Source organism: Mixophyes fleayi, chromosome 1, assembly GCF_038048845.1.
Source record: "Mixophyes fleayi isolate aMixFle1 chromosome 1, aMixFle1.hap1, whole genome shotgun sequence".
Taxonomy (NCBI): Eukaryota; Metazoa; Chordata; class Amphibia; order Anura; family Limnodynastidae; genus Mixophyes; species Mixophyes fleayi.
In genome coordinates, this window is record NC_134402.1 from 413,048,840 (window position 1) to 413,064,621 (window position 15,782).

At 39.0% G+C, this 15,782-nt stretch overlaps 1 protein-coding gene across 6 annotated transcripts in view; it reads right to left on the reverse strand.

Annotated features, from left to right (window-relative positions):
- Positions 1–402: 402 nt before the first annotated feature.
- The window catches only part of ERBIN (erbb2 interacting protein), a 139,139-nt gene continuing 123,759 nt past the window's right edge, over positions 403–15,782 (reverse strand). For 4 of the 6 annotated variants that reach the window (XM_075182715.1, XM_075182696.1, XM_075182688.1 and 1 more), the window contains 6 exons: positions 11,873–12,016; positions 8,627–8,740; positions 8,302–8,391; positions 7,953–8,045; positions 5,313–5,387; positions 403–3,733 (listed from right to left, as the gene is read on the reverse strand). In XM_075182715.1, the coding sequence (XP_075038816.1) occupies positions 3,626–3,733; positions 5,313–5,387; positions 7,953–8,045; positions 8,302–8,391; positions 8,627–8,740; positions 11,873–12,016 (624 nt within the window). In that variant the 3' untranslated portion in view covers positions 403–3,625. The remainder of the gene's footprint in view (positions 3,734–5,312; positions 5,388–7,952; positions 8,046–8,301; positions 8,392–8,626; positions 8,741–11,872; positions 12,017–15,782) is intronic. The other 2 variants (XM_075182722.1, XM_075182730.1) reach the window with 2 other exon arrangements.

Sequence of the window (15,782 nt, forward strand, 5' to 3'; positions counted from 1 at the left end):
GCTCATAGTCAGCACATAGGGATAAGAGAACTGTGTGTATAATCTGTCTTCCTGGATGAAATCTACCTGGAATCCAGATGGATTTCTTTATTATTATATTCTCTTTGAATGCAACAGCTCAGCTCAATTCTGCACACTGGAGACAACAAATTTAACAGATGTGGCTTCTCTGGGCAATGAAAATAAAGAAATCTGGTTGGTAGCCCGTCCGAAGGGTGTGTTCCCCTTAAGGTTAGTAGCTTTTAATAATCACAAACTGTATAACACATGTTGCCTAATAATACATATCTATTTGTGAATGTTATTAGATGTGTAAGAATTTCAGGACTGAGATCTAAAGCTTATCCATAAACACATGCATACAGTGATCACCAAATTAAAAAAAAAAACAGCTAATAACAGTTTGTAAGAGCATTAGTTTATTTTCTAATTTCCATGTGTTACTTGAGAAACAATTGACTTATATACAAAAATTGGAATGTTGAATAAATGCTTATCATTAAAACATTACACTGCTGTTGACAAAAAGATTCCATGAAAAATAAAATCTCACAGCATACCTAACCATGAAAGCTGGGCTCGATTTCATCTTTGCTTTATTGCTATGTTTTGAAAGTTCATAGAAGGCCTTAAATGTATATACACATTTCTTTAAAACACGGTCCAAAAAAACAAACAAGGAATATGCTATTTACATAATAAATAGTGGGAGATTTGCAATTGACCTCAGATTACAAGACAATGATGCTGTGTGATGTGCATTTGATGCAAATATATTTTGATGTGCGTGTCTCTGCATAGTTGAGGTTTATATAAACCAGGTCAGTTGCCAGAATAACACAATACACTGTACACAAGTACGTAGTATTAAACAGTACACACACACACACACACATCACACCTGTGCATTGTTGTAGGATACCTCTGGCTCCTCTAGAGGGAGACTGTTGGGAATTTAAATGGTAAAAAAAAAACCCGCCCCCTCCTCCTTTTGAAACCGTTGCATTATTTCCGTAAGGTGCATGAATCTTTCCGGTACCTGGAAAACACAGTATGCCGATTCATAAGAAAAAGCAGTATAACCGTTTTGAAATGTCATCCTCAAACAGCTGCAGACCTGTCCAGTATCTCAGAGGAAAACAAAAGATCACTAGTACAGTAAATACCGCATTTCAGACATAGTGCTTCAAATGCTGCTTCCACAGTGAACTGTATTGTTAGTTCATGAACATATTGCAAATTTATTACCACAAGGCATCTAATCCATGTATATGCATAGGTCATTTGAATTCAAAACCATATCCCTTAATTGGTTTGTGCTCTCACACAAAGAAGTAAAACAGTATTTTAAAAATGTGGGACAGAATGTAGATCATAATCTATTTATGTCATAAAAACTATTAACATTAAAATGATAAATTGCAGGGAGAACTTAATCTCTCCGTCATATGAAATGTATGCCATGTAAAAAAATAAAAACAAAACAAAAAAAAAGTTCCTCTCTTTAGTTAAATGCTTAAAAAATTATAAAATCCTGAAGGTCTGTATTACCATTTGCTCATATTGAAACACATTCAGCATTTACACTGTAACAAAATACGGCAAATTTCTGTGGTTATATTCCAAGATAGTCAATTCCTATGTAAAGATAACTGAATCTCAACTAATTGAGAATACCAAGAGCTATTAAAGGGCTTCATTCGGAATATTCAACTTTACACTACACTCCGGAACCAAATACAAGTTTCTGCACTTCTACATCCAAGAGCAATATCACTTTTGACCATTGGGTATCAACAGATACAAAATATCACTTTTGCTTTGCTAAAATCCACCTGTAATACCTCACAGTCAGGGCTGGTAATGGCGGATGTATCCGCTATTGAATCACAAATAAATTACAGCATTATTTAATTATACAGATGTAGGGCTGTGTTAACACCCACATACATTGTAAGTAACATGAAAAAAAATAATTAACTGTCAGAATAATGATCTAATAAAAACAAAGAGACAATTAGCCCTAAAATAAACAGTTGTTGGTCATCTATGGCACTTATCCCTGGTCTTTAATAATCATGTGTTAAGAAGCACTGCAATCCCTACTCATTTACACCAGAGCAACAAAAGAAAAAATATCAATGAGCAAATGTTCCTTTGTGAGCGAAACCATAATAAGAAATATTTACATTAATAAGGAACAAAGGCAGCTTGTGGTAAATCACCAAACAGTATATAGTTAGAAACCCTTTAATGACTCTAGCGCATCTATTTCACATTTCAATGTTCCCTGTAGAAAGAGCCCTTTAACTGCTGCCATTAAAATGAACGGTCTGCGGGACCCTCCGAGCTGGTCTCCAGAACGCGTTCGGATTCTGCCACACACTTGCTTTGGTTACCTAGCACCAAACACTGACATTTAACAAGGCAAGAGGCCATTCTGTCCCATGTGGAAAGTGAGGTGATGCAGGTGTAATGTCACCATGTCTACAGAAGCAGTCTCTGTTATAGCAATAATAATGAAAGCTGGTGAACTTTAACCAAGCCTTTGGCTACTGGTCACCTGGCATGCAGACATGGCACCTTACTGTAGACAATCTGGGGTTCTCATTCCAAAGAAATCAAATAAGGTGATTCCGAGAGGGATTTGTTGACAGCGATAACTTTGGAAATGTGTGTGTGTAAAATACAATGATCAGGCACCAGGTACAAATGCTGCTTGCCTAGGCTACCCTACCGTGATTTTCTAGTACCACCCAGGCCTAGCCGAGCACATAAATCATCTTTTTGTATTGCATGTGAAAAGATAACAAACAGATTAAGATGTAAACACACTTTCCCATGAAATTATTACAATAATAATAAAAAAAAAATGTGCACTCACTTTAAAAAACAAAATAAAATGTGCTTTAAAACAGATGAAATCGCTAAGGATGTTAATATTAAAAAAATATGCTCTAGGCGCCTTTAAAAAAACAAAACAAAAAAATAGCTTTCATTATTAAGACCCCATATTCTAAAGAAAGAGCACTTATTTCCTGCACAGTCATTGAAACCAAATAGGACAGGTGGCTACATTACCCAGCCAACCATTTACACTACTTTGCTTAACCATTCGCCTATAATTGTACACATAGCAAAGCCAAAATTCTCCCTGTCCAACTCTACACAAGTGGTTTGAATTAAAAAACAAAAACACAAAAGGTGATACCAGGTGTGAAGAGAGAAAGGCTTACACAGAGGCAGCTCTGCCGCTCACCTGTTCGCTACAATTGAGGCTCATTTTTTTTTTATCTTACAGAGTTTAGTAATGCACATTATCCAAAAATAAACCTACATTCTGTACAAAAACAATACAGGTTTGTTCTTGTAGGCAAGACTTTCAAACACCCGAGCAGCAAGGCGTTTGATCCCAGCTGTGTTATCTGCAGTGGTTTGCTCCCCCTAAACCACACGTCTGACAATTCATCTGTGTACAAACTGTTTTTCTTTTTTATCAAAATCCAAGTGCATGTTTTCTGTATTTCTCTCCAAGCCGTTTTTACTTATATACATAGAAAAATAGTTTTTATACTAATTAGTCTCTTGACACATTGCTGGCATTCAGTTCATTTTTGTTTCCTTTTTACACGGCCCCGTCCCGTAAAACAATCAGCTCTACCGCACCCTGAAACTTCTTAAGCAGTGAGACTGCTTGTCCGTGGTCAATGTTCAGGAAACTGTACCCATTAGCCTAAGGGAGAGGAAAGAAAGTTTATTGTTAGCAAGGCTGTAACAGCACTGACTCATTCTACATGAGCTTTGGTTCCTGCATAGTAAAAGAAAAAAAAAGTCACATTTCAACAGCGCAAATGTAGCTCCATTTGAACAAATATTAACAAGACTTTGCTGCAACTGTCTGCTGAGCGATTACCGCACAGGAAACAACAATTTTGTTTTGCAAAATGTTGCTGCTGCAATTCTGTAATCATGGGAGCACTTGTCCCTAAGAAAAACTGTACTCCCAAAAAATTAATTGGGACTCGATCAACTATATCAAGGATACAATCCTCAACTGTTCAGATTTATGTACAGGCTAGTAGCACACTCCATTTTTTGTTGTATCTAGATCTCTCATTTAAATAAGAAACTAAAACATACTTTTTCATCAAAAATAATTAAAAAACAGAAACACAAACACCCTTTACGTAAACCAACATACAATTGTTGTGGCATAATGTTTAATATAATATTATTGTGTATATAATAGTGATTTGACATACCAGATGACAATTAAATGCACAAACATATATGTTATTTCACAATATTCAATTTTGCTACCGAGGAAACCTGGTTCTGTGAACCTGTGACCTTAGTCTTGTTTAAGGCTGGTAGGTATTACGTGTACTCTAATAGATCAGTTGTAGAACAACAGGGTGGCTATATAGCAAGAATATTGTAGTGTGCGTGTGCGTTTTCTTTTGCTTTTCATCTGATTGTGCAGCATGCCATCTATCCAAAACAAAATAATTAGTAATCCACTTCATTCATGTTCATCAAGTTACTAAGTAAGGAGAATGTCTGCTTAATACATCTTGAGCATTCACCAGAAAAGCTTTCAGATATTTAAGAATGGTTATGAGATATGTACAGATTACTGTTGGAAATGGAGGCTTGGCTGAGCACATCAATCCCTTTGGCCAATATTTAATTTTGAATCATTCACTTCAAAAGGAAATTGTCATTCCATAAACCAAGGGGAACCACCATTACTGTAGGCTCATAATGCAACAGGTTACAAACATGCCCTGGAGATCAATGCTTTTGAACCTGAATATATTTTCTCTGTTTTATTCATTTGGATATATATAGCCGTATGCTCCATTGAAGAGAGCCTGTCACAAGTTTTAACAGTTGCGGTTTATTTTCTTATCACATATTGCCTTGTGCAATGTGTAATAAGCAAAGACAAAACTAGTATGAAGTAAAGAGAATATTGTGCAGCTGACTGGTTAACTCAGACTGTCTGCTACGCTCTACTGCAGGAGGACTTCCGCTATACCCCAAAGCTCTCCTGGGTATTCAGAGTGCATGCTCTGTCCCGAGCTAATGTGGTCACGAAAAATGCTTGTATTGTTTTTACCAAACAGGACAAGTAGCTATCGGAAAGTCTAGCAAGTCTTATATATAAGACGGCGAGATGCATGGAACAATGGCAGAAAATCGGAATACTAGTGGCTGGATGACAGATGTAATAGATATTCCAAAGAAGTCAATGGAGGGAAACGTGAAAAATGGAGAATGATTAACATTTAAATTTCAGTAATGTTTACCTGTATTATCTTGTCCCCAGGCTGCAATAGTTTGGATGCTGGTCCATCAGGCTGTACTCTGGTCACAAATATACCCTACAAATGGAAATCATTTTCAAGTTCACAATATGTAAAAGGCCCATTAACCCATTTAGGGCTCATCCACATCTATGCTCCACAAATGTATGAAAACCAAATAAAAAAAAGATAGCAAGAACAGTTTCTTATGGGCTTTTACCCATCATTGGGCTCTTACATTTTAATGCTGAATTTATAAGTGTAGCACGGCCTATTTCCTATGCATTAATGCACGCTATCCGTGCAATACATTAAGCTGGTAAAAGCACATGTATACACTTTACAAACGCATTACTAAAAACGTGTCTAAAGCCTGTATAAGTTTTCGTTGTTTTGCCCATCTTCAGAATCATCGCTGCCCCACCCCTATCTGCACCACTCGCCTTCTCAACTGTTGGTAGAAGCATAATACCTGGTTAACAAACATTTGTTTAATGGAATAATGGTGTAAAAGCAGAGGAGAGAACAGAGGAGAGAACAGATCGGACCTCCAAGGATAAGACTGTCTGCTGTGAGAGGCTAATAAGCAGCGCAGAAACTGCAAAGAGTTTGGTTTTATGGACACAGCCCTCCCCACTAAGACAACACACCGCCCAGCCCTCCCCACTAAGACCACACACACAACACACCACCCAGCCCTTACCACTAAAACCACACACCCAATCACAACACACCGCCCAGCCCTCCCCACTGAGACCACACACCCAATCTCAACACACCGCCCAGCCCTCCCCACTGAGACCCCACACCCAATCTCAACACACCACCCAGCCCTCCCCACTAAGACCCCACACCCAATCACAACACACCACCCAGCCCTCCCCACTAAGAACACACAACCAATCACAACACACCGCCCTGCCCTCCCCACTAAGACCACACAACCAATCACAACACACTGCCCAGCCCTCCCCACTAAGACCACACACCCAATCACAACACACCGCCCAGCCCTCCCCACTAAGACCACACACCCAATCACAACACACCGCCCAGCCCTCCCCACTAAGACCACACACCCAATCACAACACACCGCCCAGCCCTCCCCACTAAAACCACACACCCAATCACAACACACCCCCCAGCCCTCCCCACTAAGACCACACACCCAATCACAACACACCGTCCAGCCTTCCCCACTCAGACCACATCTCCCAGCCACTTGCCCCTAACACCAAACACATCCCCACTTCAGAAAACATTTCCAAATAGACAGAAGAAATCTGCAGGAGAAATTTCCAAGCCCCAGCGCCACTTCACACAACCGCACTCTTATCTCTTGTACAAACTACAGCACCGGAATCCTCTTGCAACTCTTATGTCAGCAATCTGGTCTCATTCTACTCTCACCCCTTCAATCTGCTGCATACCTCAAAGTTAAATAGATCCACTATCCGCTCACTACACTGCTGCTCCCCCCCCCCCCGAGCCTCAGCTGCAGTGTCTCATTCCTCAAATTTTGACAATTTGAGACTTATCTGTTCTATGCATGTTTTGCACACAGTGGAGGCAGCTTTCATGTCATGAGAATACAATCTATAAATTCACATGACATCACTCGCTCCATAGGACTTATTTATGCTCAATTCCAGGGAATGAAATAAATTATAAGATTTAGCCACAAGCGGTTATATGAAGTAAAATGGTGAATAATGAGTCAAAGGTAATCACCATACAATGTACTGAGTTGCTGTCTGAGAATTCATTTCATACTATTAATGGACTGTCGTATTGCTTCCATTCCATTAATCTGTTACCAATAATATATAAATATATATAATATACCTGTTTTTTTTTACTGTTTATGTTACTGCTATTGTGGTTATTTACACTTAGTAATACACATACACTAGCAATATTTACAGGACTATTATAAATGTACAACAGAAATAAAAATTTATCAAACACATATCACTTATAATCCAAGTGTCTTCTCTTTCCCTCAGTGAAGAACACAACACAGATTCCTTTCAGGAAAAATTCCTTGAAGGAAGAATTATTATATATACACACACATTATATATATATATATATATATATATATATACACACACACACACACTCAATCCTTTGGGGGGGGGGGGGGCCAGAAGAATAGCTCCATGTACTTTGTATCTTATTCTCTGGAAGTTATTACAGGTCTCTGGTTTTCTGCATGACATTTCAAGCTATTCCATCCACTATTTGCTCGCAGTTGGGAGTATTTCCTCCTCACTCTTAACTTTAAGGTTCTCAAGTGCCAGGAGGTTAATCACACACATGCCGGGGACAGAAGTGAAGACAGATGGGTAATCAAGCTCCGCATAAATGTAATTTGAATGGACAAGTGCAGCTTTGGGTGTATGACAGATAACAGGTATCACTTACTCTAAATAGTGGAAGGACAAAACCCTCCCAAAAACAACAAAACCTATATTTAATAAACACCTATGCACAAGTTTAAATAAACACTCCCACAAGAGAAGATTCTTAATGAATCATTATTATTACTACAGGCTAAGATACACACACTCTAATTGTGGCTCTGTGTATGCAGAGATATTTGATCAGAAATAAGTGAGAAGTGTCAGAGAAATACTTACATCATCACCAGGTCTGAAAGGATTTCCTCTTCCGCCAACACCTCCTGATATACTAAAGCCCAGCTCGGGATCCTTCACCAGTCTTACCCGGACCTAGCATTAGAAGAGAGAAAATGATAAACTGTTTGGACAAATGCTGACTATTCACTAGCGCATCTGACCAATGAGTGCGAAACGCGTGTGCAATCTTGCTGTGAAAGCTCATTGGCTGGTTTGGGAATGTAGTTAAGGATATTTATGAACACTGTTCTACAGGTAACAGCTTAGAAAAGATAGCGCTGCCTACAGCAGATATCAACTTATGTTGTGTAAACTGTACTAGAGAAATTAAGATGGAGGGATGTCTTACCACAGCTGGCTGGGCAGGGTGAGGATGGTGCTGACTATAGCTGCCCTGTGACCTCGACGGCTGGCCCATCTGCCCATTGCTCATATGCATCTGTAAATCAGGTTTAGTTATATTAAAAAGGGTAACAATAGACTTATTAATAGCTGTTGGCAGCTTGCAGCTTTCAAGCCCAATATACGGTGTCAGACATCGGCATGACAAGCTGTGACTTGCAGTTCATCAGCTCAAGGGTGACAAGTTACCTACCCCTAATAGTACGTGTGAATGATACATGAGAGATAAAGAAGCAGAACATGGGTGAATTTAGACAGAAATTCAGACCTACCTTTTTCCCACTATCCGTAGCATTGTCTTTGTGGACCAGGGTAGCGTAGTTTTGCTGTCCGGAACCAAACACATCATCTTGAGCAGGTTCTCCGGTGCTGCCAGCTGTAGGGTGCTGTCAACAAGTAATATGGCAAGTGTTATAGGCGAACAAACTGTGTACAGGACATGTACAATACTGAATATCGTATTTAATATTATTTCATTGTTTTGCCATGTATTGTTAAACAGGAGTAGCAGCAATCAAAAGTCAGTGCACACTGGAAACAGAAACAGTGTTAGCTGGAACGTACAGATTAATGATCACACAGTAAAATTATTATATTCAATCCATTAATAATAATCAGTACAACACAGCGTAGAAATGAAGCATTTTAATGTTCTGATCAGTTAAAGAAATGAAACAGTAGCAGACCTGTTCAGCACTCCTAACTAACACATACACTGAAGACATTTAAAGGAAAGCTACAAATAAACATAAAAAAATCATCCACATATGTTTTCTGTAAGAACAGGACAAAGAGCTATAGAAACATAATAGAAACATAGCCTTATCATATGTCTCCTCTACACATGTGCAATGGAACTTATGTGCACCATAAGAAAAGTGCAAGGTGCATATACACTCTCCTGTGAAAATGCAGTGGGGGATTCTAACTCAGGTAGAAAAATACCATTGTTGTCCAACAGGTAATTCATGGTCCTTTTGTGATCCCATCCACCTCCCTAAAAACGCTATTGTATTCAGATGGTAGGTATAAAGTTGCAAAATGCTGTCCTCTTCATATAAACACTGTACTACACCCTTTGCTTTTGGGTTTTGTTAGAAGCTAAAACATGTTATGTATTTTGGGTAACTGCATAAACAAGTCACTAGAGATCTCTTCATTGCTAGCATGAACACATGAACATGCTGAATGTTACTCTGTTAGGAGTGAGGAGACAGTTACTATGATGTTCCAGGTACAGAAAAGCAGTGGTGTGATAGTACAGGCTTTGCATGCGACACCAGTGGGGACCATGAACATTGGGCAAACCTTAACTAGACCCGTCCACATTCAAGTGCTAATGCAGCCAATATTGAACCTCCAGGTAGCAGTGACATCACTGTACCCCAGGCCTCAGCGATGCCACTAGATCCTTGTGGTTAAATAGACTGCAGACTAAACCAGTAGCGATGAGAATGCAAACTGGCTGCCTCCAGAATGATTGGGAAATGAGGTGCACAGTGGTAAAAATGGTCTCAACATCTAGAGAGCACAAGAACCAAAAGGCAATTGTGACTGTAAGGTAACAGTGCCTTATAACTCCAATCATAGTCTTCTTTGAATATACGCTGACAAACAAAATATTACATTTGACTCAATTGATTGCACCATTACACCTCTGATTTGTGCAGTCATTTTATTTTGATATTATAAGGCTGTTAGTGGTTTGGAAATGTCTGCTGATCTTCTGTATAATTCAATGTAAAGCTGTATAATAATTATTACATTACAACTGTTGTGCAGCTTATTTTCTGGAACAGATAACCTTACTTGTTTAGCCAAATATAATGAACTTACACGGGTCTTATAGGGCCAACTCAGGTGACTTAAACGCCAGACTAATGGTAAGCCGGAGTAGAACTAGCCACTAGTCACCAGAGAAGTTCAGTTTTTGGTGAGCAGTTTTATGTTTTTATTGTGGTGGAGTCCATCTTACTGCTGAGATGGATGAAATACAAAAGGGTTTGCCCTCCGTCCCATGGCCCCATGGAGAGCGCAGAAGAACGCAGCACATAAGCGGCAGAAGGAACGACATGCACACATACTGTAAGAGCATTTCAGAGTAGAGAGAATGGAAACAAATGACAATTTAGATGATATTATAATCATGGGATTTGTTATAGTCAATGAGCAAATTCAATATCTAAAACCCAAAATCAATTAACGGTAATCTTTATGCTTTTACATTTACACAATGCAAAGACCAGAAAAAGGTATCAGCCTTTCACACGCGCATCCAAATGTGTATTTAGCCTAAGTACGTGTGAATGGGTTACTCTGCATATTTAATGTGAGGTGAGCATTTTTTTAAGTCTGGATTGGTAAGTGCCCAAATCCTACTTTTACAAGGATATATGTTAAAAAATAAATAAATAAAAACCCCACACATTGTATAATGCAGTGATGAGCAATGGGCGGCCCTAGGGACACAAGCGGCCCTCAGAGCCATCACCTGGCTGCTTTATTGTCAGATCTGTTTGTTGCAGCTTGTAACACTTGTTTAATATGCCTGCTGATATGTTATTACAGATAGGGGTCTACTTCCTGGATTAAATGTATTGTTTTAACTTACTTAATGTGCGGCTCTTTACAGGTTGGGGGCTGCACTATGTGTGCATCCGCTTGCCCATCACTGGTATAATGCATTGCCAGCTGCACATTAATTATAATGTTTACGGTTATAACAGATGTGGATGGACCCGGCAGGAGGGTAAGGACATTATGTATACAAGGTCATAGATGCTGCACTGAACAATTCTTCTTCTCCTAGAAATTGATTCAGAGTACTTTTCATTAAGGCAAACTAAACCGTTTGCACATTTTGCTCTTCAATAATACATTTCACTGCTTTAAGCTTTACTTTAACTGTATTATATATCTCCCTTAATTGCAACAGTGATACACAGTATCACCAATTACTTTCATAACAATTAAAGAAAAATGTACTAATTAGGACTGTAACAAAAAACAAACAAACAACATGTTTGTGTACATTTGTTATTGCTTTCGTTTTAGGATAAACATTATCTGTTTCTTTCTTTTTTTAGGATAAAAAGCAGGAAAGAGGCACAAATGGGTATCGATCCTTATGTTTTGCCTTCAAGGATTTGCTTATGAAATTCAGCAAATCACTTTGTTTATCTCGGCTGAAGTCCGGCTGACAGCTTGGCTGCTGTGTTTATCTGATTAAGTTTGCAGGGTTTCCATTACATCCCAGCATGTGAGAGAGTTTCCACTGGATACCCCAAAAGTCTGCTTAATGCAAATGTAACGCTGTCTCCATATCAATCATGTGAGTTTATATTAGTAGCACACTTTAGTAGAAGGTTGGGCTGACCCTCAAACAAACAAACCACACAACATTAAAATTGCATCAAATACATATATGAATATATAATACTAATAATACACTCTATGCATTTTCTCCACGTCCAACGTGCTGGTATTGATAAAATCCTACGGCTACTTTAAGTACTCACACGAAATATGTGAACACCAGAACCTCTTCTGTCAGCAACACTAAAGGCAACACTGCCCTGGCTGCCATGCAGATCTCTAGAGCTGCCATACAGAGAGCTGCTAGCTGCAGTGTAAGTGGAATTATAGGACCGTGACAGCATGCTCTGAATAAAGAGGGACAGATGTAACAACACAGATTAGTAAAGCATGCATATACAACTGAATGGGTTATTCACACAATCGCTCAACACATTGCATGCAAACACTGTACACAGAGCCGTGTGGTTTTCTGAGGCGTACCCTTTACCCAAGACGTGAGCATGCAACCTTTGTATACCAGCGTGCAGTATTTAATGGTAACCACTTGTATGTGTGAGATGTGGGAAATCCAGCAGATGGGCACACAAAAAGGAAAATACACATATACTCTGTATATAGGTCATGGGACCCAGGGCAGTCTGGGAGGCTCATCTACCGCCCCTTTGACCAGGTTTCATATTCTTCCTAATAATTGTGATATTATAGTCCAGAGCAGCAACATAGCCCATGCAGCAGGATTATTGCAGGGTTCTGTGGAGACACCGTCTCACCCACTGACCAATTCGACATGGATCAACCCATCCCTAACCTATTGCTCAGATGTAATAATACAAGGTATTGCACAGACAATCGTTGAGGATGCTTCAAATATTGCACACTAATCTATTGCTGTGATTTCATAATGCAGTACACAGTCACTGTGGATTCTGCATGTACTGTATTACATATTAGCCTATTGCTGTAATGTCATAATGCAGGGTATAACACACACAATCATTGTGGATGCTGCAAGTATTGCACACTAATCTATTGCTGTGATGTCATAATATGGCACATAGCACACACAGCTACTGGTGGGTGCTGCAAGGAGTTCTCATCTATGTAGTGCATTGTAATTAAAAGTGTGCCCCTGATAACCATCACATAATCTAGCAACACTTTATATAGTAGCAGCAAGCTCATCAACTCTGCTGGAATAAATATGTAAGGTAAGAGGGCAGTAAATATACTGAAGATTTCAGTCCAATAATTTATGGCAAGTACTAAGATTGCAGACTAAATAAAATCTATCCAGAAGAAAACTCTGCAATCATACTAAATTACTGATCTTCAGGAAACATGACAAGCATACCAATATGGTAAATGAAATGACAATTTCAGCAGAATTCTAAGTATCTTGCAGGATTCAAACATCCCTGACAATATGGTATCTGCAATGCCCAACAGGCATAGCTGTAAGCTACCTCTTCAAAAGTTTTGGACCACATATTCACCATTTCACTGGATTAGTCTACCATTCTGATTTTAAAATGTGTCAATAGAGTTCTTCTTACTAGACAGATTACAGTTACCAGGTCTGAAGTAAAATAATGCAACAACACCATTCATTTCACATGTGCATTTCCAAGGGCTATGGATTACTAACCCTGGGTGAAAGATCAGTTTTATTAAACTGCATCTCATCTACACACAGTACAGGCAGCTATTTTGTGGGCTGAACGAACATTCAAATACAGACTATTATTTCACAAGGGACCGGACACACCACTGATTTGTAGTAAAACTGACAAGCTGCTTTCCCATGGCAGTATGGATGCTTCAGTGAGATCAATTCTTTTTATTGCGTTAATTAGCTGAATCCCCAAAATGTTTGCTTCACTTGTGCACAGGAGATAGATGCACAATTAAAGGCTTCCACGGAAAATCAAGCAGGTAGAACACTTGCTGAAACTCATAGAAAATAATAAGAGGATAATTTTCTTTACGGTTTACATTTAAAACCCGATATCTAATTGATGGTTGCGGATTACAAAACATAATTTAATAACCCTCAGAGTATCAACTTCCTGAACGTGGCTTGTTACTTTAGTTGGTAGTACTTGGAAAACATGACCATAACCAACTGCAATTGACAATTGCAGACAGCCACTAGGTGGCAGTGTAGTATGCTATAAATGCGATACTTCTTCATGCAGCTGGAAATAAAGAGATTAGAATTTCACGCTTCACAGAAACAAATTTGATTATATGAAAGTTACGCATGTAGCTTTTCGCCATCCACGCCGAGGTTACAAATGAAAAAGAATGCACCTTGTTATATAACTGCAGAATACATTATTACCCTCGTGAAAATTGATGTATTTCTAAGCTGGTCAAAAACTACAGACTGTCTTTGTGAGAGGTCAGGGCAGACTGTAAGGTTGTAGAGCAGACATAAGCAACCTGTGGCTCCTGTTGAACCACAAGGCTCAGCATTCCTTACTAGCCACAGCTTGTCTACCTCTGCAGAACAAAGCTGACTCTCTATGACTAAATGACTTGTACATATGGCATTGAGAAAGTTTAGCTGGGGTAACAAAAACTTACAGTGAAACTTTACACTGTTAACGACATTTCAAAACCCTCTGAGGGGAATCCAGAGACAAAGAAAACTGTATTTTTCCTGCAACTTCTGACAGTTTTGTACTTTTACCCGGCATTAACCACAGATTATTCACCAGAGAGCGGTCAGACAGTTTCTGGTCTGATCTACACACATGGAACAGAACAGAGATTGAGACCAAGTGGACAATTACTAGTAACAACAACATAACACTAAGGTACTTGTAAACTGACACTCTCTGCTAGTAACTGCATCCTTTACACACTTTAATTCTGTAAAAAACAAATATAAAAATACCAACAAAGCCTTGATAGCACTTTGGGCATCCTTGAAAAGTAGAATATTTTATTGTTTTCATTGGTGACAGGAAGGTGAACTTCATTTAAAGCAGGCCTGTCTAACCTGCGGGCCTCCAGGTGTTGTGAAACTACAAGTCCCAGCATGCCCTTCAAGCTATTAACTGGTTGTCTACTGGAAAAGCATGCTGGGGCTTGTAGTTTCACAACACCTGGAGGGCTGCAGGTTGGACAGGCCTGATTTAAAGCATATTCCACTCACAATGTGTCCTATTTGGTCATTGAGCAGCGCTCTACAGTCTTAACCAGTATAGAATAGCATCAATCTATGAAGAGTACAGCACTGCCCCCTCCCCCCCAAGAAATATATCTTCCCATCAATAAACCTAATGAAGTAGCTGCCCACAAAGAGTTTTGTCCAATCCCCATTATATAAAAGTGGCTAAAGCAATACAAATGACAAATACTTCATGCACTAGAAAAGTAGTAAGAGTATGCAAGAAACCATTCCACTAGAGTGGGGACTAGAAGACATGTTTCTCTATAACTGTATGTGGTAGTACAAGATGCTCACAAAGCCTTAATAAAAGAAAGGCAGACATATCAGTCACAGGTCAGATATACGTGATACATTGGATATATTCAGAATTTTTACCACTGAACAACACAAACTTCTCTGTAATGTCAAATAAAATAAAAAATAAACAACCCAATTCTAAAGATTATTCTTATTGTATAAGTAAAGAGCAGACAATAATTGACTGAAGCTATACACACCCCCCCTTTTTTATTTTGGAATATTGCATGAGTTTGATCAGGTTGTATGGCGACCAACGGTAAGAAGCAATTCTCAAATCATGTCAGATTCTTGATGGGATTAAGGTCTGGGTGTTGATTGGGCCATTACATGATCGTGATTTTATGGTTTAATGAAGTGGCTTTTTTCTGTATACTGGAATAATACATCTTCTCCCAAGTCCTGGGTCTCTTCAGCAGATTTTCTAACTGTATCCTTTCTGCTCTCTATTTTGTCATGTTTTGCAGTTGTTGAAGCACAGAAACATCCCCATGACATTAAACTCCCTCCACCAAGCTGATCAAACCATAGAATCTTCCTCTGCTTGGTATGAGCTTCCCCCACGTTCTTTCTGGCAAACTCTCTGCTCTAAGAGTTTCGGCAGCGTTCCGTCAACAATGGTTTTCTTTCAGATA